This window comes from Lutra lutra, chromosome 5 (genome assembly GCF_902655055.1).
Source record: "Lutra lutra chromosome 5, mLutLut1.2, whole genome shotgun sequence".
Taxonomy (NCBI): Eukaryota; Metazoa; Chordata; class Mammalia; order Carnivora; family Mustelidae; genus Lutra; species Lutra lutra.
The window spans coordinates 65487312-65507101 of record NC_062282.1 but is presented as its reverse complement, the minus strand read 5'-3'; the positions used below and the strand labels follow the sequence as shown (position 1 = coordinate 65507101).

General features: G+C 38.9%; 1 protein-coding gene across 3 annotated transcripts in view; it reads right to left on the bottom strand.

Annotated features, from left to right (window-relative positions):
- The window catches only part of FAF2 (Fas associated factor family member 2), a 63774-nt gene that overhangs the window by 2848 nt on the left and 41136 nt on the right, over nt 1-19790 (bottom strand). For all 3 annotated transcript variants that reach the window (XM_047731521.1, XM_047731522.1, XM_047731523.1), the window contains 8 exons: nt 12830-12964; nt 10661-10737; nt 7982-8120; nt 6322-6407; nt 6129-6220; nt 4360-4537; nt 3199-3370; nt 2372-2515 (listed from right to left, as the gene is read on the bottom strand). In XM_047731521.1, the coding sequence (XP_047587477.1) occupies nt 2372-2515; nt 3199-3370; nt 4360-4537; nt 6129-6220; nt 6322-6407; nt 7982-8120; nt 10661-10737; nt 12830-12964 (1023 nt within the window). The remainder of the gene's footprint in view (nt 1-2371; nt 2516-3198; nt 3371-4359; nt 4538-6128; nt 6221-6321; nt 6408-7981; nt 8121-10660; nt 10738-12829; nt 12965-19790) is intronic.

The window sequence follows — 19790 nt, the reverse complement described above, 5'->3', positions numbered from 1 at the left end:
TCTTCTTCCCTAAATCCATTCATGATTTTATAAATTCATATACTTTAATCTATCAACCTCAATCATTTACAGTTCCTGTCTCTCTGTGCAATTTCCATTAATATTTTTTCCTTATGTTGAGATGCATCAATCAGACTTGCAACAAATACTATTGGTATGAACCCAACACAGACCTTAAACAATATTTTGTTTCCTTTTTAATCTTGTTGAAAATATTCAACCCTGGTATAAAACTGGCATCTTCTGTTTACCACTGACAATGCACATCACCTCCAGAGGTCACTTTTGGTTCCTAACAGATAGAAAAATGATTTGGAGTCTCTCTAACATGCATTCATTTAACAGAAAGTCAGCTGCCACTTTTCTGCCCACTCATGAGACCTGGAGATTTTTTTCTACAGTTTATTCCTTTTTATCTTAGCATTTTACTACTACCAAGAGCTGAGCTTTGTGCAAATTGAGTTATTTCACTGCACATTCACTTTTTGGGATTATTTACAAAGAAGATCTCATAGGAAAGTCTGCAAGAATATGAAAAACTGAATTTTTACTCAGTTATATGTATAAACTCCATGGATGTTAAAGGCCCACAGCATCACTACACTTTACATTTCTTTCCCCTCTCTGAGCTTTGTCCCCACTTATGATCAAGTATTTCAGTCAGAGGTTTGTTTTTTTAAAAACTGAGAACCTATTTAAGAGTCTTAAAGAACTGGGGAGGTCTGGGTGGCTCAGTTAATTAAGCAGTTGCCTTTGGCTTAGGTCATAATCTCAGGATCCTGGGATGGAGCCCCACATTGGGCTCCCTGCTAAGTGGGGAATCTGCTTCTCTCTCTCCCTTTGCCCCCTCCAACTTGCACACTCTCTCTCAAATGAATAAATAAAATCTTAAAAACAAACAAACAAAAAAAGTCTTTAAGGATTAAATAGCTAACAAATGGGTTGGTTCCCCTTAAGCCAGAAGCCTATTCTGTTCCACAATTCTAATAGATTTTTCTTCTGAAACTCTCAAGAGAGTTAGTTTTTGTTAGGTTTTTCACATACACAATTAGAGTTTAGGGAGTAGAAGCTCCATAAAGCTCAGATATACTATGATGTGAAACTGTTAGTGAACATGGTTGCAAGCTAAAATCCAATGCAAACCTCCGTAGTTAGGAAACACCAGGGGGAAGGGAATGAACATTTAGTAACCACCTACTACACGGTATATACTATGTGAGGCTCATTCATGTTATCCCAATTTAAGAATCCAAAGTTAGGAATGTGAACATTTCACTCAAAAGAAATAAATGCATAAATGGGAGACAAATAAAATGAGAAAGCTACTCACTTTTCTCTCCCCAGGATGCCTCACAACTTTTTACTTTGTATTAACTGAGTCTTACATTCCCTACTGGCCTTAAGTTCCATGAATGCCAGATCCATGTCTCACTCATCTGTATAACCCCTAGGTGCAATGTTGAATACTTTGTCTGAACTTAATCCTGACAACAATCCTATCAGAGAGTACCTATTATGATATCCATTTTACAGATGAAGAAACTTGAGTCAAAAAGTACACTGATCAAGAAAACGAATCCATTAATCTTAGAATGAAAATTTGATCCCCAGTTTTTAAAAGATTTATTTATTTGAGAGAGAGAGACAGAAAGAATGTGCACAAGTGGGGGAGAGGCAGAGGGAGAGGAAGAAACAGATTCCCCGCTGAGCAAGAGGCCCAACACAGAGCCCCGATCCCAGGACTCAGGGATCATGACCTGAGCCAAAGGCAGAGGCTTAACCAACTGAGCCACCCAGGAGCCTCATCATTCTGGGGGACTCTAAGAGACTCTGCTTTTAACTATTTCCCTACGGAATGACAAATATTATTTAGTTCTAGATACCAAATACAAAAGGTAGCCCCACAAAGTGGGGATTATTCTTATGGGCTAAATAGATAGAAACAAAGAGTGAGAACTACATGCAAACTGTACATGCATTTATATTTGGATGTGTAATTCTGATGCTTTTAGGTCAGTGGAGACAGAGTGTGCTGTGGAGACAGAGCAAGGGGTTCTGCTGGGATTCTGAAGCCAATGTGAGCTGAGCAGCATGGAAGAGCCTCCCACTTTAAATACCCAAGTCTTCTGTGGAGCTTCCTGGTGAGGAACACTTCAGAACTCAAACACGATGAAAGAAAACCTTAGCAGCTCCTTTGAGTTGGCAGCTAGAACTGAAGGAACCTCATGGTTCATTGCACTCCTCTCTCTGCCCACCCCTTCCTGTTCATCAGAGCAACAGTTACACCAACAACACTTTCAAGAGTCCTTAAAAGCTTCAAATCTATAGCCCAGACCCTACATACACTTCACACAACTTAGGGGGTCCTTACTGTTAGAGACTGTGAAAAGTGGAATCGTCTCTCTACTCGAGAATCATTGGGTAATTTGAAAATGATCTTGACACTTTCAGGGTCATCAGGGGAAGGCTCCGGGGGCAGGCACTCCAACTTCCTTTCCTTTTCCTCTTGTAAATTCTGTACAGACACAAAACAAAGTTGAGACTATGGTTCCAACAGGGAAACAGGACTACTATCATCACGTAGGTTTACTGTGCAGCCAGAAGGAAAATGAATGACAGCTATCATAAGGAAAATTTCTTGGCAAGAATCAGAAACACCCTAATTCAAAGTGCTACTGCATTACATGTATTATTTATTGACGATGTTATGGTATTTACCTGTCAGGAAAAAAGGGAAGGGCTAAAAGACACCGGCTATAATCAAGTAGCAATACGTGATGAAAGATCATGAATGAAATGCAAAATTAGCTAACACTGACTAGTGCTAAGAAATAAAAAATATTGCTATGAATTCTGAACTGCTTGTTACCCATTTACACTTGCTTTTCATGGAACAGAGTTGTTTTGTCTGACTTTTGCTCAGTGATGTATTTGTTCTTAATAAAAAATTTTAAAAAATGTTTAAATTACTTTTTGTAGTAAATATAAAAATGGCAAGGAGGGGGCAGCTGGCTGCCTCAGTCAGTAGGGTATACAACTCTTGATCATGAGTTCAAGTCCCACACTGGACACAAAACTTTCTTTGAAAAAAAAATGGCAAGGAATTAAAACACCCACAAATCCCATCATTTTCAAGTTTTTTCCTTTCACACTTAAGATCAGTTTGGGAATCACAAGGAGGAAAGATGGGCTCATTACCCGCCGACGTCTCTCCTCTGCTAACTTTTGCTGCTGCACCTCCTCTTCCTTCCGCCGCTTCCGTTCCCGCTCCTCCCGTTTCTTCCTTTCTTTCTCCTGGTCAGCCCTGAGAGAGGCCAGATAGGCCTCATCCTGCTGTTGTCTCAACACTTGGGTCTGGTTTCGTTCTTCCCTGTGGCCAGACCAAAAAGGAGAGAAGGAAAAGAACAATCTCTTTTTTTCTCATACTGAAACTTCTGGGGAGGTAAAAAGGTTGACAATCTTGACAGATGAGTATTTCATACTACCATGAAGGATTCCAAAGCAAAGCATGGCAGAATTTGAATGAGCTTTTTTCCCAGTTTAATCTGGCAGAAAAATAAATGGCAAGCCTCTCCTTTACCTTTTAACTTTACAAACAGAACTATCCTTTTCTCAATTCTAACAAAAGTAACAATATTACTGCCCAAAAGTGATCATCAAGATCACGTTTTACATTTAAATACCCTTTTGGGTTATTGCATTTTTGTATATATTGCTTTCATAAAACTAAAACCACATACATGCCTTTTAGAAGATTTGGAAAATGGAAAAATATCTTGTTCAGAATCCTACTAACCAAAGAGAAAATACTGTAACATTCTGGTGTACTTCCAATTCTCTCCCCCCCACCCAAAAAAAAAAAAAAAAAAAAAAAAAAAGTGTGTATGTATACGTAGGAGTGAGTGAATGAGAGAGACTGTGTATCTATAAAATAAAATACACCAGAATATCAAAAGTTGTTGTAGGCCTGTGGGTGATTTTAAGTTTCTTTTTTGTGCTTTTCTGTGTTTTCAACATTTTCTACAATTAATGTACACCACTTATGTAATGGGGGAAGAGTTCTAACGATTCCACATTTTTTACATTTAAGCTCCTTAGATCATGGTTCAAGTATTCTAAATGACATGACATATACATTCTTGAGCACAGAGCCTTGTCTTTATTTTGATTCACATCTCCAAGAACAGATGACCTGAAGAGAGAATTATTTCAGTCAACGTACATAAATATTTTAACACTAAATGCGTAAGGTTTTCAAAGTTGCCCAAGACAGAGAATAAGTCAGGATCTGTGAAGCCCTGGGTCAGCCACTCAAATCTGTAGCTGGTCTCGCTGTTCCAGAAAGGAACTCTCCTGTACCTTTCAAGGCGTTCTGACACCAGGTAAGTCTGGTTTGCATCCATGATAAATGTAAGCTGGTTAATGAGGTCATCGGGTTGAATGAGGCCTTCTAGCCGTCCCACCACAGTCATTCTCCGATCCTTCAGCATAATCATGGCCAGGAATGGGTAGGTGTTCTCTCGTAAAGCCTGCGAGACTGACAGAAAGAAGAGCCAACAGGTGAAGTGCAGCCCTAGGGATGAATCAGATCAGCTCTTAGACTTTCCACAATGAGCAAGAGAGAAAGGTTTTAATCCCACTTGGGAAAGAAAGGAGGTCTCACTTATTCTCTAAGTACCTTTTTTTTCGTCCTAGTTTCTTAATCTTTGCTGTTGTTGTTTTATTTTTGTGTCTTTATTCCCAGGTAATTTGATTAGAATGGAACAGGCTTTTCTGGTGGAAGGTGGCTGTCATAACGATGCTATGGAAGACTGTAGGGATCAAGGACAATGTCTTTTTGATAAGAAAGGATCTATTAAAAAAAATCTAAGCATGATTTTTTCCCTATGTTGGGTGTCAAGCCTAAAGGAAATAAGGCTGCAAATCTCAGCCTTATATCACTGATGATGAGCTCCACCACTGTCTTCTGCCTTTTCTTCCTCTTATTCAGTCCCTTCCTTACCACCCCCCTTTTTTTAAAAAGATTTTATTTATTTATTTATTTTTGACAGACAGAGATTACAAGTAGGCAGAAAGACAGGCAGAGAGAGAGGAAGGGAAGCAGGCTGCCTGCTGAGCAGAGAGCCCGATGCGGGGCTCGATCCCAGGACCCTGGGACCATGACCTGAGCCGAAGGCAGAGGCTTTAACCCACTGAGCCACCCAGGCGCCCCACCCCCCTTTTTTAAGTCTCCCCCACATCACCCTCAAACAAAAGAACTAGTTTTTCTGTTCTAAAGGAGTTTTAGAAAGTTGGTTTTCCGAATAACCAAGGTTTTACCATAACGGAGTTTTACTTGTTTTCCTTATGGTTTGAAAGAAGAGATTTTATAAGCTTCTATAAAAAATACCCTTAGTCTCTTTCTATCCACTACCCTCCAACCCCAAAGCCATATTTGAATGGCAAAATGCACACTGTACAAACTTATCAGATGCTTAAAAACCAATTAGAAGTAAAGATTCAGATTTTAAGATGTAGGCAAAACATCTTGATTCTTAGGATCTAGCATAGTGCCTAGTATGCTAGTATATACTCAAGTTGCTGAACAGAAGTAGCTGCAAAGTAACTATATTTTTCTTCACTGGTTACCTTTATATGTTATACTGAGTTCTAACAATACTTATCTCCAGTGAAGAGTTATTGTCAGCAAATATTTGAACTTTCTGAATCCCTATCAGCACTCAAGGTACTCAAACAATGATCTGTTAAAATTGCTGATGACAAGAGTAAACTCCTCTGTAAAAAGCCATTTAGATTAAAAGTAAGTTGCTGGACAGGACTGGGTGTTTTAAAACTCAAACAGGTCCTGGCAATGGTTACCTGTAAAGAACAGACTGAGTCTAAAGGACCTGAGCTTGCTAACTGTATGATCTTGGGCCAGTCTCTTAAATTCTGAGCCTGTTTCCTAAACCATAAAGTGGAGATGATACAACCCCCATCTCAGGACTACTGAGAGGATTAAATAAGATAATGTATAGTCACTAGCACTGTGTCTAACACGGAAAAATCATGCACTAAATGGCACATTTTCCCAGACTATTTCAAGGATATCTCACCAATCTCAATGAGGAAAAAGAACTACAACTCACCCCTATAGCCCTCAGGTTTATTTGTGGAACACGCCCAGAACAGCATCCTAGTGTTAATCAGGGAAATAACTTCAGGTGCACAGAGTGTGTTGCTGTGGAAAGGGATGAAAAGGACATGAGCAGAACTTGATTACTACAGAATATCAGCAGATTAAAAAAATTAAATAACTAAACAAATGATTAATCTACTCACCGACAGAACTCATCAGAGTCCTGGTGATCATCTCCATGAAGATAAACCAAAAGGAAGCGAAGCTCCCGCTTGGCATCATTAAGTGCCTGTGGAAAACAGAAGATCACTAATTATTATGATGACTGTGCCTTGAGTTTTTAATTAGGCTAAAGGAACAAAAGGAGAAATGAGGAAAAAAGGTGAACAAGAAATCGGATTCTGGGCTCCTACCTTCACATCCCTGGCATTTTTCTCCCTATAAAAAGTCCACGCTAACAAGCTTTAATGAAAAGGTTTTAGTGTTGTTAGGATTTAAACTGTATTAGGCACATGAGAGTAGACAGGCTGACAAAGAAAGGTCCCCAACAAATCACAGAAAAATCAGCTGTTCCCACAGTTTAAAGGAAGATAAAAACAGGAGAATCTGGACCAGGTGAAAGGGAGGTGAGAATTTTGCCTCTTCACAGCTACACCATCTTTGTCCATTAAAAAAATACTGCAAACATGAGCCTGACCCCAGGGATGAAAGACTGGGGGACCCAAATGCATTCCAAAGAGCAAAGGGTTTAAAAGATCTTTCAAGACAAAGCCAGTGTCCAAGATTCCTATGTACACTTTTTCATTTCCAAAATCCTTAGCACATTACAATTCAATTAAGATTTCCTGAATGACCAATGGCGGTCTACCCTCAGGATCATAGCAAGGAGGGTGCATGAAAGGTAACCATTTTATTCACGTCTGCATCTCCAGCATTGAGCACACCATCCAGCATACAGTGGGAGCTTAATGCTTGTTGAGTAAGGTGGCAGCAGAGCCACTGAGACCAACTATGAGAAAAAACTGATATGGGAGAATCAAAGCAGGAAGCAAGAGTAAGCATTTTTCCTTTTTACCAGATAGATTTAGGAATACAAAAACCTGAAACGAAACCATCCTTTGGACTATGTTCACAGTGTTATTTCTACATTTTTCTCTGGCAAACTAGAGATATGCCTAACACCCACAAAACTCTTGATTTTCACCCCGAGAGTTAACAGTTCAAAGGCCTTTGTGGCTTGGGTTGAATAAGATGTGCTGCCTTGAGTCTATGGTCTATGCCCTTATTCAATTCTGTGAGGGATCAAAGATAACTTGGGCTTTGCCTTCAAGGGGATTATTGTCTGATATAGGAGATAAAATATGAACACAATCAACCATAATATAAGGAAGAATGTGAAAGTGCTGTAAGTTTTCAAAAAAAAGCTATGAAAGCACAAAAGGAAAGACTACTATTTTAGATTGCAAGCTAGGCCAGGTAGGGCACATCAATCAGAAAGGGTATAGGGAAGGGAGTGATATGACCTAGTTGAAGGATGGGCAAGGTTCCATTTAGCAAAAATGTGAGGAAGGCATTCCAGGTAGAGGGAAAAGCAAAAGCAAAGGCACAGAGGTGAAAAAAGTAGAGTATGTTCAGGAAATGGTTTAGCTGGAACCTAGGGTATAGAGAAACAACTTATATAGGAAAAACCTCAAAAGGAGGCTGGGATTAGATTAAGTAGGGCTGGCTTTCTTTTTCTGTAAGCAGTGAAGAGTATTTAAGGTTCCTGAGTAAAAGAATGACATGATCAGTGCTGGGCTATGCTTTCCTTTGTGGGTAGAACCATATCAATAAATTGGCATCTATATGGTTTGTGGCACTGACCTGGCTGTACGTTCCCTGGTAGAAGACAGGGTGTGCCCTCCCATATTTCTCTTCAAAAGAGTGCATAAATGAAACAATGTCCCCAACGGGGTCAGTGACCCGGCTGCGAGGGTCAGGCCGTATAAAACGAAGAGCAAACCTGGGGAGGAAGGAATAAATATCACATGAATCGGCTTATTGTAGTGCATATGGAGTGGGCCAGTTTGTAAAGATTCCTACAACAGAGCCAGAGGCATGGCAGCAAAAGGAGGTGAATGGTCTATGAATGGACCATCAAATCTGAGAGTAGAGTCTGGCTCAAAAGTAGCAAGTGTTTTTCCATTGCCTCTTCAAGACAAATGTAAACTACTAGGATTATAAGTTCCAACAATGGCCTAAACAAATCCTGAGTGTTTTTTTGCAGAAAAATTCAGGACTAGAAAAATTGTGAAAGGAAGACACAGTCCAAAAAGATCATAGGTCAGACTGTGCCCCCAGACTCCCTAGAATGGCACTGTCTAATAAGGCAGCCACTAGACACATGGGGCTAAGTTTAAATTAACTAAATAAAATACAAAATGAAATTCAGTTCCTCAGTTGCTCTCACCACATTAAGTACTCAATAGTCACATGAGGTTAGTGGCTTCCACACTGGACAGCGAAGATACAGAATGTTTCCATTATCACAGAAAATTCTATTGGACAGCATTGCTCTAGAATAGAGCTCTGTCTCTTTTTGGTTGTCCTACTTGCCTCTCCCTCTCCTTTCTATTGTCCTGGGATTTTGAATTTCCAGTGCATACTCCCAAGTTATTCAAATTGTGGACAGGCTTCAAACCCTAACTTGTGGTCATGATTTACTTGCTTTTCAAGGAGGCAAGTAAAATTCTGCTAAATGATTGACGGTAATGGCATCCATGAAGGAAGTTATAAAACTGACCTAGAGTACACTGGTAGATTTGGAGACCTGGCAGCTTTGTCAAGTTAAGGATGATACCACACATCTGTTTCTTAAAAGCTTATCTTCTATTTGTATAGCACAACTTATTTACCCTTTGGGTTTCCACAGAAGGCAATGGACAGAGTTTTGACAAGTCAATGTGCTACATAACATTAAATAAGTTGTCTGGATGATACAGTTGCATTAAGATTAGTCGGACATGCCATGCATACTCTTTTTCCAAGGAAAGCACACAATACTCACATACTTGAGGCATTTTCAGCACAGAAAAGTTGACTAAACTATGACACTTTCCTTTCCAAATACTGAGCCGATTCCTTAGCCTCTCAAATTCCCCATGTGTATACAACTTCACTTAGAAATTCTCCTAAGTAATCAAATCAAATTCACTGACACAAACATTGCAGAAGAAATTAAAAACAAATGTAAGAAGTTGTATATGTGGGGGAGTGGTTAGAAATCATTTAGAAGATTGATATTTTGGTAACTTTTTTGGAAATTAAGGATTTAAGACTATTTTATTATTCTCTTAAGTTTTCAAATTTTGGTGAACAAATGGATAAAGGCTGTAACTTTTCTTTCTAATTACAATACATTCCCATGGCTTACATAATTCAGGACAATCAGCTTTTTTTTTTTTTTTTTAAAGATCTCAATTCAGTCTTTGTTATGATTTTACCAGTTTATATGTGCCCATTTTAAAATAAAACAGGATGGAAAACGTACCAATTGATTAACTGGTAACCAATAAGAACTTTGCTAAAGCTAATAAGTCATTAAGCAGGCAACTCCTAAAACACCCAAGTAGTCAAGGTAAAAAGTATTACCTGATCCTTGCACTTTTACACCTGCTGGGTCCTCACCTTCAAAGCCTCTGCTCTTTAGAGCAAGGCAAAGCTTTTCCATATATGGCAGGGAATATAGGTTGCCCTGTATACAAGGCCCAGACCACATATTCTAGCTCCCATCTGTTGGCCTGGATGCCCATACAATATGTTAGTTCCCCATAAAGCCTAAGTGTGGGTTCATTTACTACTCAGCTCTAGACCAGATGCCCCAAGACCGATATGACAGAAACTTGGTCCCCTTTGACACTTTCTAGCCCAGGCCCGTCTTTGTCTTCCAGTGCTGAGCTCTCTGAATGGTACATGAAGGAAGCAAGAAGAAAAGTGAAAGTATGAATCAAGAGGGTAGACATAAGGAAGGATGCCAGTGTCAGCAACCTATGGGTTGCCAGTACAAAGGAGAATGTACAGCAGTGTCTGAGAGGTAAAACTGTTGTGGGAGGGAGAAATATGGGTAATCTCAGAGCAAGATAGTTTGTTGGGATTATGAGTAGTCAGATGAAGTTAGATGGTTTAGGGTAAAAGTTATAAGGAGTGTATGAGATAATGGTGGTTAGAAAGAAAAGGGTGTGAAGATTAACTAGGGAATGTAGAGGTGACAAACAAGGTGGGCAGAGGGAGGATAATGATAAATGTAGGTAGACTGACCTTCAGAACAACAGGCAAGATTACTTTACAGGGTCAATTTAAAACAGTTCCACTTCACAACATCTGTTATGTTTGATCAATTTAAAATCCTGTCATACTACGTTAAAAGATTGTTCAGGAAGACTATTCAATGTGATGACAAACTGGCAAGTCAAAACCGACAGCAAAAACCTTATTATTTTGGTCTATGTTTCAGCTCCAAAGTCTGCCCTATTGCTACTGACGCATAAATACAAATGTACATACCTAAATATATCAAGTATTGTGTAATAGGTAAACCGGAATGGAAGCATTATCAAGTAATAACCCCATCCAAGCAGCCCCTGAAATTCCAAAAACAAAGTTAGACACCGTTCTCTCAATCCCTAATACCCTGCAAAATGACTAGTTCAGATTTTCACTCTCCTTTTGTTCTTTCATATGATTCCTCCCTCTACAATATGGTTCCCTCTTCCCTGGCCGCTCATCCTTCCTAAGCCCTACTGCCTTTCATCTCATTTCATCTGATACTATCATATTTTTCTCTTATCACATAATTACTGTATTAAATCTGCTCTAACACTTTCTGCAGCTACTCACACTAGTAGTCAAATTTAATTAGAAGTATGCCTCCCAACATCGTAAATATTCATTCTTTCCTTTTCAGATTTCACATTACACATTAAAATATGGTATACAGAAGTAACAAGAAAGATAACCACCTTGGGACATTCGGTTATAAATCTGTATATAAATGACAGATAATTCTATTAACCACAATTATAAATCCCCAAATAGCTGCCAATATTAATAATAATAATAATTATTATTTTAGCAATGCTAATTACTGCTGCTGTTATTATTAACTAGAATATATAAGGGGCTCTATAGTTTACAAAGCATTTCTTCTATGTCACATCGCGTTAACGTGATACCTTCCCTGTGTCTATGGCCAGGGGGCTCTGAAGCCCCATGGCTGACATTAGGGTCCCAAACACTGAATCAAGCCCAAAACAAATTGAGGAAAATATTAGGCATATACAGAATTTCTGGAGTCATATAATTGCTCTAGGAATCTGTTTTCTTCTACTTCAGAATACCCTGCAACACCTAGCTAGAAACAGTTTTTAAAACATTGTCAAGTACTCCATAAACAAAAGTATGATAATGGAGTAAATTCTAACTGCTGAAAGGTTAAAGAGAGGGCTTTCTTGGAATTTTAAGTCCAAGTTTATGAGGTAAGTGTAACTCCAAGAATAAGAGGAACTCCAAGAAGTCCTTTGGAGGGGAGCCTGGGTGGTTCAGTTGGTAAGCATCTGTGTCTGGCTCAGGTCATCATCCTGGGGTCCTGGGTTCAAGACCCACACTGGGCTCCTTGCTGAGCAGAAAGCTTGCTTCTCCTTCTCCTTCTGCCTGCAGCAACCCCTCCTTGTGTTCTCTATGTGTCAAATAAATAAAAAATCTTAAAAAAAAAAAAAAGTCCTCTGGAGTTCATTTATTAGTTTACATTATCTGACTTTCCTAATTAGACTAAAAGAGCAATTTGAAGGGGGAGAACTGGCTCTTTATTAATATCTGGATCACCAACAGCAAAATACCAGGTGCAATAGAGCACCCTTAAATGCCTGCTGAATTTAAAGGAACCACCATCACCTCCCTGCTACTAGCTGTTCAAGATGAATTTCAAACATATGGCCAAAAACTCCACAAAGATTCCAAGTACTTCCCCAGAAGTAGCTTAAAATTAAGTAAAATGAAGTAACCAAGAACCAAGTAAACATTCTAACTTAAAAGTGAAAGTGAAAGACCTAGGGGTGCCTGGCTCAAGTGGCAGAACATGTACTCTTGATCTCATGATTGTGAGTCTGAGCCCCACGCTGGGTGCAGAGATTACATAAAAAAATAAAATCTTAGGGCGCCTGGGTGACTCAGTGGGTTAAAGCCTCTGCCTTCAGCTCAGGTCATGATCTCAGGGTTCTGGGATCAAGCCCCACATCGGGCTCTCTGCTCAGCAGGGAGCCTGCTTCTGCCTCTTTCTCTGCCTGCCTCTCTGCCTACTTGTGATCTCTCTGTGTCAAATAAATAAAATCTTAAAAAAATAAAATAAATAAAATAAAATCTTGGGGAAAAAAGTGGAAGATCTATTTAATATGTAGCAAACATTTTTAGACATGTAAATAAAACTGTGTACTCAAAACAAGGTACACAAAACTCCTAAAAAAACTAGCAAAAGGGGGGAAAAAAAGATAGTTATCAATTCATTGAGGAATCAAGGGATAATGATAAACCCAATAAATCAACCAGATCAACCAGGGAGCCAGGTCTAGCTAAGGTTCCCATTCTGATTATTTCCTTACTCCTGTCATACAGAGATCAATACAACCTAGTGAATGGACTTATAAAATAAGGGGGAAATTCCAGCTACAAATAACTTGCCCTTGGTTGTGGTCTTGAGACAACATAGCTGTAGATCCTGTGGTCAGCTGTATTAACTTGCAGAGGTCGGGATGGAGGTGGGTTGAAAACACTTGGTACACCTTCTTGCTCATTCAATCGGTCCTGTACAGCAGCCTGAGAAGGAAAAAAGAGCATTAAGAGTTTCAGTGATACTCAAATCAACCCAAAAGAAAAGATGAGGCAACCACTGCTTGGTGTTTCAAAAAGGATTACCTGAGGAATATACCTTTATAGACATTTAACGTGCTATGCTGGGAGGCAGTGTGTGGTGATGGCTCCAGAATTCACAGGAGTCCAAGAAGCTTATCTGGAAGCTCCATTTATGCAACAAACACAACTGCTTTTATCCAAATGGTATGTGTTATTAAGGGTGGCTGGGATCCAAGGTGCTTCACTGTAGGAAGGAAAGCCATCCACAGAGAATACAATGTAGAAAGTGCCCCATAGCCATGCAATGGAGCAGTCATGATGAGCAGTGTTTGATGGAGGGCTTGGCTTTGGAACAGAGAAACTTAGGTCTGAATCTTAGCTCTATCACTCAGAAGTCGCTTGGCTTATGAGCCTCAGTTTCCTCACGTGTAAAACGAAAGAACAGTATTTTCAGGGTTAATTTGAAAATTTAATGGAATGTCTATATGTAAAGATCCTAATATAATTTTTTAAAGATTTTACTTTTTTAAAGATTTTATTTATTTGAGATAAAGAGAGTGAGTGAGACAGCCAAGCAGGGGGAGTGGCAGGCAGAGGGAGAGGGAGAAGCAGACTCACCGCTGAGCAAGCAGTCTGATGCAGGACTCGATCCCAGGACCCTGGGACCATGACCTGAGCCGAAGGTAGGTGCTTAACCAACTGAGCCACCCAGGTGCCTCAAGATCCTAATATAATTCTTGATAGAATATTCAGTAAAAAACCTTATTCTCTCCTTTTTAAAATAAAGATTATTTATTTATTAGAGAGACAGCAAGTGCGTGTGAGTGGGGGGAGGGGCAGAGGGAGAGAATCTTAAGCAGACTCCCCACTGAGTGTGGAGCCCCATACAGGACTCAATCTCACGACCCCAAGATCATGACCTGAGCCAAAACCAAGAGTTGGACGTTTAACCAACTGAGCCAGTTTTTGGGTGTCCCCCAAAACTTTACTCTCTTCTTAACTCTGCCCCAGAAAATGAATATTTGTCACTGTCGTAAAAAATCTGGCCCTACCCAAAGAGAGATCTGGGTTTTTGGTTTTGGATTCTGGGAGATAATCTCTAACTGATAGGAGTATCTTTGTTACCAGATCTCAGGGCAAAAATGGCCATCCCGGGAAGACCAACCATATGTTTTAGGGTGGGGACTTTGTGTAATGAGTATCAGTTGATCTGGAGACTGAGCTCAATAGTAGGCAACCAGTCAATTCAATCATGACCGTGTAATGAAGCCCCAGTGAAAACTCTGGACACAGAAGCTGAGATGAGCTTCCCTGGTTGGCAATACTTCATGCATCATGTCATAAATCTTTGATTCCATTAAAGAGGAATATGGAAGCTTTGTGTTTAGAAGTCAAGATTCTGCCCTATATGTCTCTTCCTTTAGCTGATTTTAGTCTATGTTCTTTCCGTGTAATAAATTGTCACCCAAGTGTAATAGCTTTTAGAGAACTCTTCTAGTGAATTATCAAACTGGAGGGTGGTTTTGGGAAATTCCCAAACCTGCAGTTACTGTCAGAAGTCAAGGTGGTGGGGCGCCTGGGTGGCTCAGTGGGTTAAAGCCTCTGCCTTCGGCTCGGGTCATGGTCCCAGGGTCCTGGGATCGAGCCCTGCATCGGGCTCTCTGCTCAGCAGGGAGCCTGCTTCCCTTCCTCTCTCTCTCTCTGCCTGCCTCTCTGCCTACTTGTGATCTCTGTCTGTCAAATAAATAAATAAAATCTTAAAAAAAAAAAAAAGAAGTGAAGGTGGTCTTTTACGAACTTGTGTGTGCTCTCTAACCATGATAGTTGGCTTTAAACTTTGTGAGTTGGCTAACATCAGGTAGTTCTCTAAATTTTCATATTTTTGAGTATTAGGGCACAACTTGATGTGGAAAGAGCAGTCTTCAACAAATGATGCTGGAACAACTTACTGACATGCAAAAGAATGAACTTGAACTCCTAAATCACATTATATGCAAAAATTAACTCAAAATACATCAAAGACCTAAAGAGCTGAAATTATACAACTCGTAAAAGAAAAATTAAAATCTTCATGACCTTGTATTAGGCAACTGTCCCTTAGATATGACACTGAAAGCACAAACAACAAAAAGAAAAAAATTAGATAAACTGGACTTTCATCAAAACTGAAAACTTCTGTGCATCAAAGGGACACTACCAACAGAATCAAAGACAACCACAGAATCAAAGAAAAGATGTACATGTATCTTTAAGAGTGTGGTATCAAGAAAACATTAAAAACCCTTAGAACTCATCATCAAAAACATAATAACCCAATTTAAAAGTGGACAAAAGACTTAAATAGACATTTCTTCACTGATATATAAATAACCAACAAGCACATAAAAATATGCTCTATATAGTTAGCCATCAGAAAAATGCAAATCAAAATCACAAGAAAATATTTCACATCCACAAGAAGACTATAAAAGATATTAACAAATTGTTGGTAAGGATGTGAAGAAATCGGAACCTTCATACACTACTGCTGGGAATGTAAAATAGTGTAGCCTCTTTGGAAACAGTCTAGCAGTTCTTCAAAAGATTAAACACAGAGTTGCCACAGGACTCAGCAACTCCACTCCTAGATATACACCCAAGAGAAATGAAATCATCTCCACAAAAACTTGCATACTACCGTTTACTGCAACATTACTGATAATGGAAAAAGTGGAAACACCCAAGCATTTATCAACTGTGGCATATTCATACAAGGGAATGGGATTTGACAATAAAAAGGAATGAAGTATTGATACATATTATGACATACATAAATCTTGAAAACAACATGCTAAGTGAAGTAAGCCAGACACAAATAGACAAATACTGTGTGATGCCACTTATATGAGGCACTTAGAATAGCTAAATTCTAGAGAGACAGAAAATGCAATTATGGTTACCAGAGGCAGGGGAAGAGGTTAATGGGAAATAATTGTTCAAATTTAATAGGTACAGAGTTTCAAGTGTGGAACTATGAAAAAGTTCTGAAGATGGACAGTATTACCACTATCACAACAATGTAATTGTACTTAATGCAACAAAATTGTAAACTTAAAAACGGTTAAAATGGTAAGCTTTTATGTTATGTTTATTTTACCACAACACAAAAAAAGGAATGCAGTGCTGATACATGCTAACACGGATGGACCTTGAAAATATTGAGTGAAAGAAGCCAGTCACAAAAGACCATATACTATAATTCCACTCATATGGCAGTCCAGAAAAGGAAAATCTATAAACAGAAAGTAGGTTAGTAGTTGCTTAGGAACAGGGAGGGACAGAAGTAGGTGGGTAATAGCTAAAGGGTATGGGGTTTTTGGTGTGGGGGGGTAAGGATCTCAATACTCTAAAACATTTTTGGGAACATGTTTTAAAACTGATGGTGGTGGGCGCCTGGGTGGCTGGCTCGGTGGGTTGAGCCGCTGCCTTCGGCTCAGGTCATGGTCTCAGGGTCCTGGGATCGAGTCCCGCATCGGGCTCTCTGCTCAGCAAGAAGCCTGCTTCCCTCTCTCTCTCTGCCTGCTGCTCTGCCTACTTGTGATCTCTGTCTGTCAAATAAATAAATAAAATCTTAAAAAAAAAAAAACTGATGGTGGTAATGGCTGCACAACTTTGTGAATATACTAAAATCTGCTGAATTTCACATTTTAAATGGGTGAACCGTTTGGTATGTGAATTACGTATCAATAATAAAGCCGTCATTTAAAACCCACAACTGAAAGCAATTACTGTCAATGATAAATTAGAGCTTCTAGGCAAAAATTAGAATTTTAGAAAACTTGTATTTGCCATTGTAAACTTGGTGATTTCCTAATGCCTTTTAAAAGCTTTTCTGATGAGTATGGTGGTGCTATTAACACATGAAATTATATAGTAAAATGCAACAACATTCGGAAGATCTGTACTAATTCAGTGAACACTATTTTCTCCAAATAACCAATGTTTGAAGTTATGAAATCATGCAATGGTCAAAGATTCTTATGAAGTGCAATGTCAATCTTTACAAAGTGCAACGTCAATCACTTTTCAGTGGGTCCTTCATGACAAGGGAAGCACGAAGCTCAGGATGGTGAAGGAGAGACCAGAGCAGTCTTAACACAGAGTCAAGTTAGACATGAAGTCAACTGCCATGCTGGGAGAATACTCAAGCAGTGCTACAGAGCATTTCACATGGCAGGGAACTGAAAGCCTCCTGCCAACCACTGGCACTACCTTGTTAGATGTGCTTGGGTTTCTTCTTTAAACTGGAGTTCATGGTTTGGCTTTTTACAGACGACAATAACCAGAGAAGTAATGGGGAGAGAAAGCAGGTAGCAGACGCCAGATAGCTTATCTGATAGCCGGTGCTGCTGCCAATTCCACTTCTGACTCATGAAAGCTTTTAAGGAACAGTTCATTCTTGGGAAACAGGTATGGGGGAAGTTCAACACAGGAAAGAAGGACTAGAGGTATAACTTAAGAAGATGATTGGATCCAGCATCCTGAAGCCACCTACTCCAAATATCCTCTCCATAGGCAAGATCAAGGCACGAAGCAAAAGGGGCTTGGGCCAGTGGGCTTCAAGGATGATGGGAGGTAATGAACTGAAGAAAAGCAGATCTTAAAAGTTTCGTAACAAGGGGCGCCTGGGTGGCTCAGTGGGTTAGGCCGCTGCCTTCGGCTCAGGTCATGATCTCAGGGTCCTGGGATCGAGTCCCACAACAGGCTCTCTGCTCAGCAAGAAGCCTGCTTCCCTCTCTCTCTCTCTCTCTGCCTGCCTCTCCGTCTACTTGTGATCTCTCTCTCTGTCGAATAAATAAATAAAATCTTTAAAAAAAAAAAAAAGTTTCGTAACAAGAAAAAAGAATCTGTAACTATGTATGCTGACAGACACGAACCAGACTTATTGTAGTAATCATTTTGTAATATATACAATACCGAGTCATTATGTTGTATACCTGAAATGAATATAATGTTATATATTAATTACACCTCAATAAAAAAATATTCTTAAAGTAAAACAAATACAAATTAAGGCTAGACCTCAAAAAAAAAAAAAAAAAAAAAAAGAACTGAAGAAAAGTGATGCCCCTCAGAAAACTGTGTGTCAAACTACTACTTTAAAAAGGACATTCATGGGGCACCTGGGTGGCTCAGTCAGTTGAGCATCCAAATGTTGATTTCAATTGGGTTCATGATCTCAGGGTTGTGGGATCAAGCTCCAAGAGAGGTCGAGGCTCAGTGTGGAGTCTTCTTGTTCCTCCCCCTCTGCTCCTTACCATAGCTCACATATGCACTCTCGCTCTAAAATAAATAAATAAACCTTAAAAAAAAAATCATTCATAAGAACTAAACAAAAACAACAAGTCCGAGAAAGATCAATAGATTTCAATGTAAAAGAGAGTGAAAAGTTCCTTCATATGGTTTCAAATTCCGTATCACAGCTAACCTTAAGAAACTGCCCTGTATCAGAGAACAACCATGGTTATATGGAAAGGTTATTGAAGTACTTTTCTCATTTTCAACTATAATTGGGTGAAACTGGACTTTCTTCACATACTTCAACTAAAGTGACGTATCACAACAGATTAAAGGTAACGCAGATATGAAAATACAGATTTTTTTCTCTATTAAGCCAGACATTAAAGGGATTTGCAAAAATTTATGTTAATATGTAATGAGTTTATTTTTAAGATGAGCTAAAATTTTTTTCGGTTTTAATTTGTAATATGGTAATAAATATCAATTGATAAAAGCCAGTATAAACAAGCTCTATGGAGGTTCTCAAATTCTTAAGTGTAAACAGTGGCATGAAAAAGTTCAAGAACCTCTGGATTATTTGGGGGAAATATATACATATATTTTTAGACAGGCATAAAAATATCTGGAAACAAATTAAAAAATGTTAATATTATTATATTAGGGGTTTAGGATTAAGAGATTGTAATAATGTAATAAAAATGTAATAAAAAATATGAAAAAAATCCCATTTTTTTCATATTTCAATGGAAATATGAATGGGACTTTTTTTCATATTTCATCTTAGGCTTTAAACTTTTTAAAGCCAGGATTATTTTAATGTATTTCATGTGTTATTTTTATGAGTTACTAAAATAGACTAAGGTGAAAAAAACTGTAAAGATGGCATAATCCCACTAGTGTAGCAAGAAAATTATACTTCAATCTAGTCATATAAATAAATATAAAAAGTCCAAAAGGATATACACTAAAACTTAATACTAGTAGTGGAATTAAGGGAGAGGATTTTCTTCTTTATGCTTTTCGGTATTCTTTATCTGTGTGGGTATGCACATGTGCACAGGTATTTTGCAACAAGCTTTTAATATTATAATAAGTCATTTCCTATTAAAGGATGGTCAACATTATACCAGGTAACTGAAAGTCAATAAAGAAAAGCAGGCGCAACAATATTAATATATCAAGGTAGAATTTAAAGCAAAAAGTATCATCTGATACTAAGAGATATTACAAGAAAGCTCTAACAGGCACTTGTCTTTCTGTGTCAAAAATTCAAACAGTGTAAAATTAGAAAGTGTCTCCCTAAGAATAAAACATAGTATTTTTTTTAAAGATTTTATTTATTTATTGGACACACAGAGAGAGATCACAAGTAGGAGAGAGGCAGGCAGACAGAGAGGAGGAAGCAGCCTCCCCACTGAGCAGAGAGCCAGATGCGGGCCTCGACCCTGGACCCTGAGACCATGACCTGAGCTGAAGGCAGAGGCTTAACCCACTGAGCCACCCAGGAGCC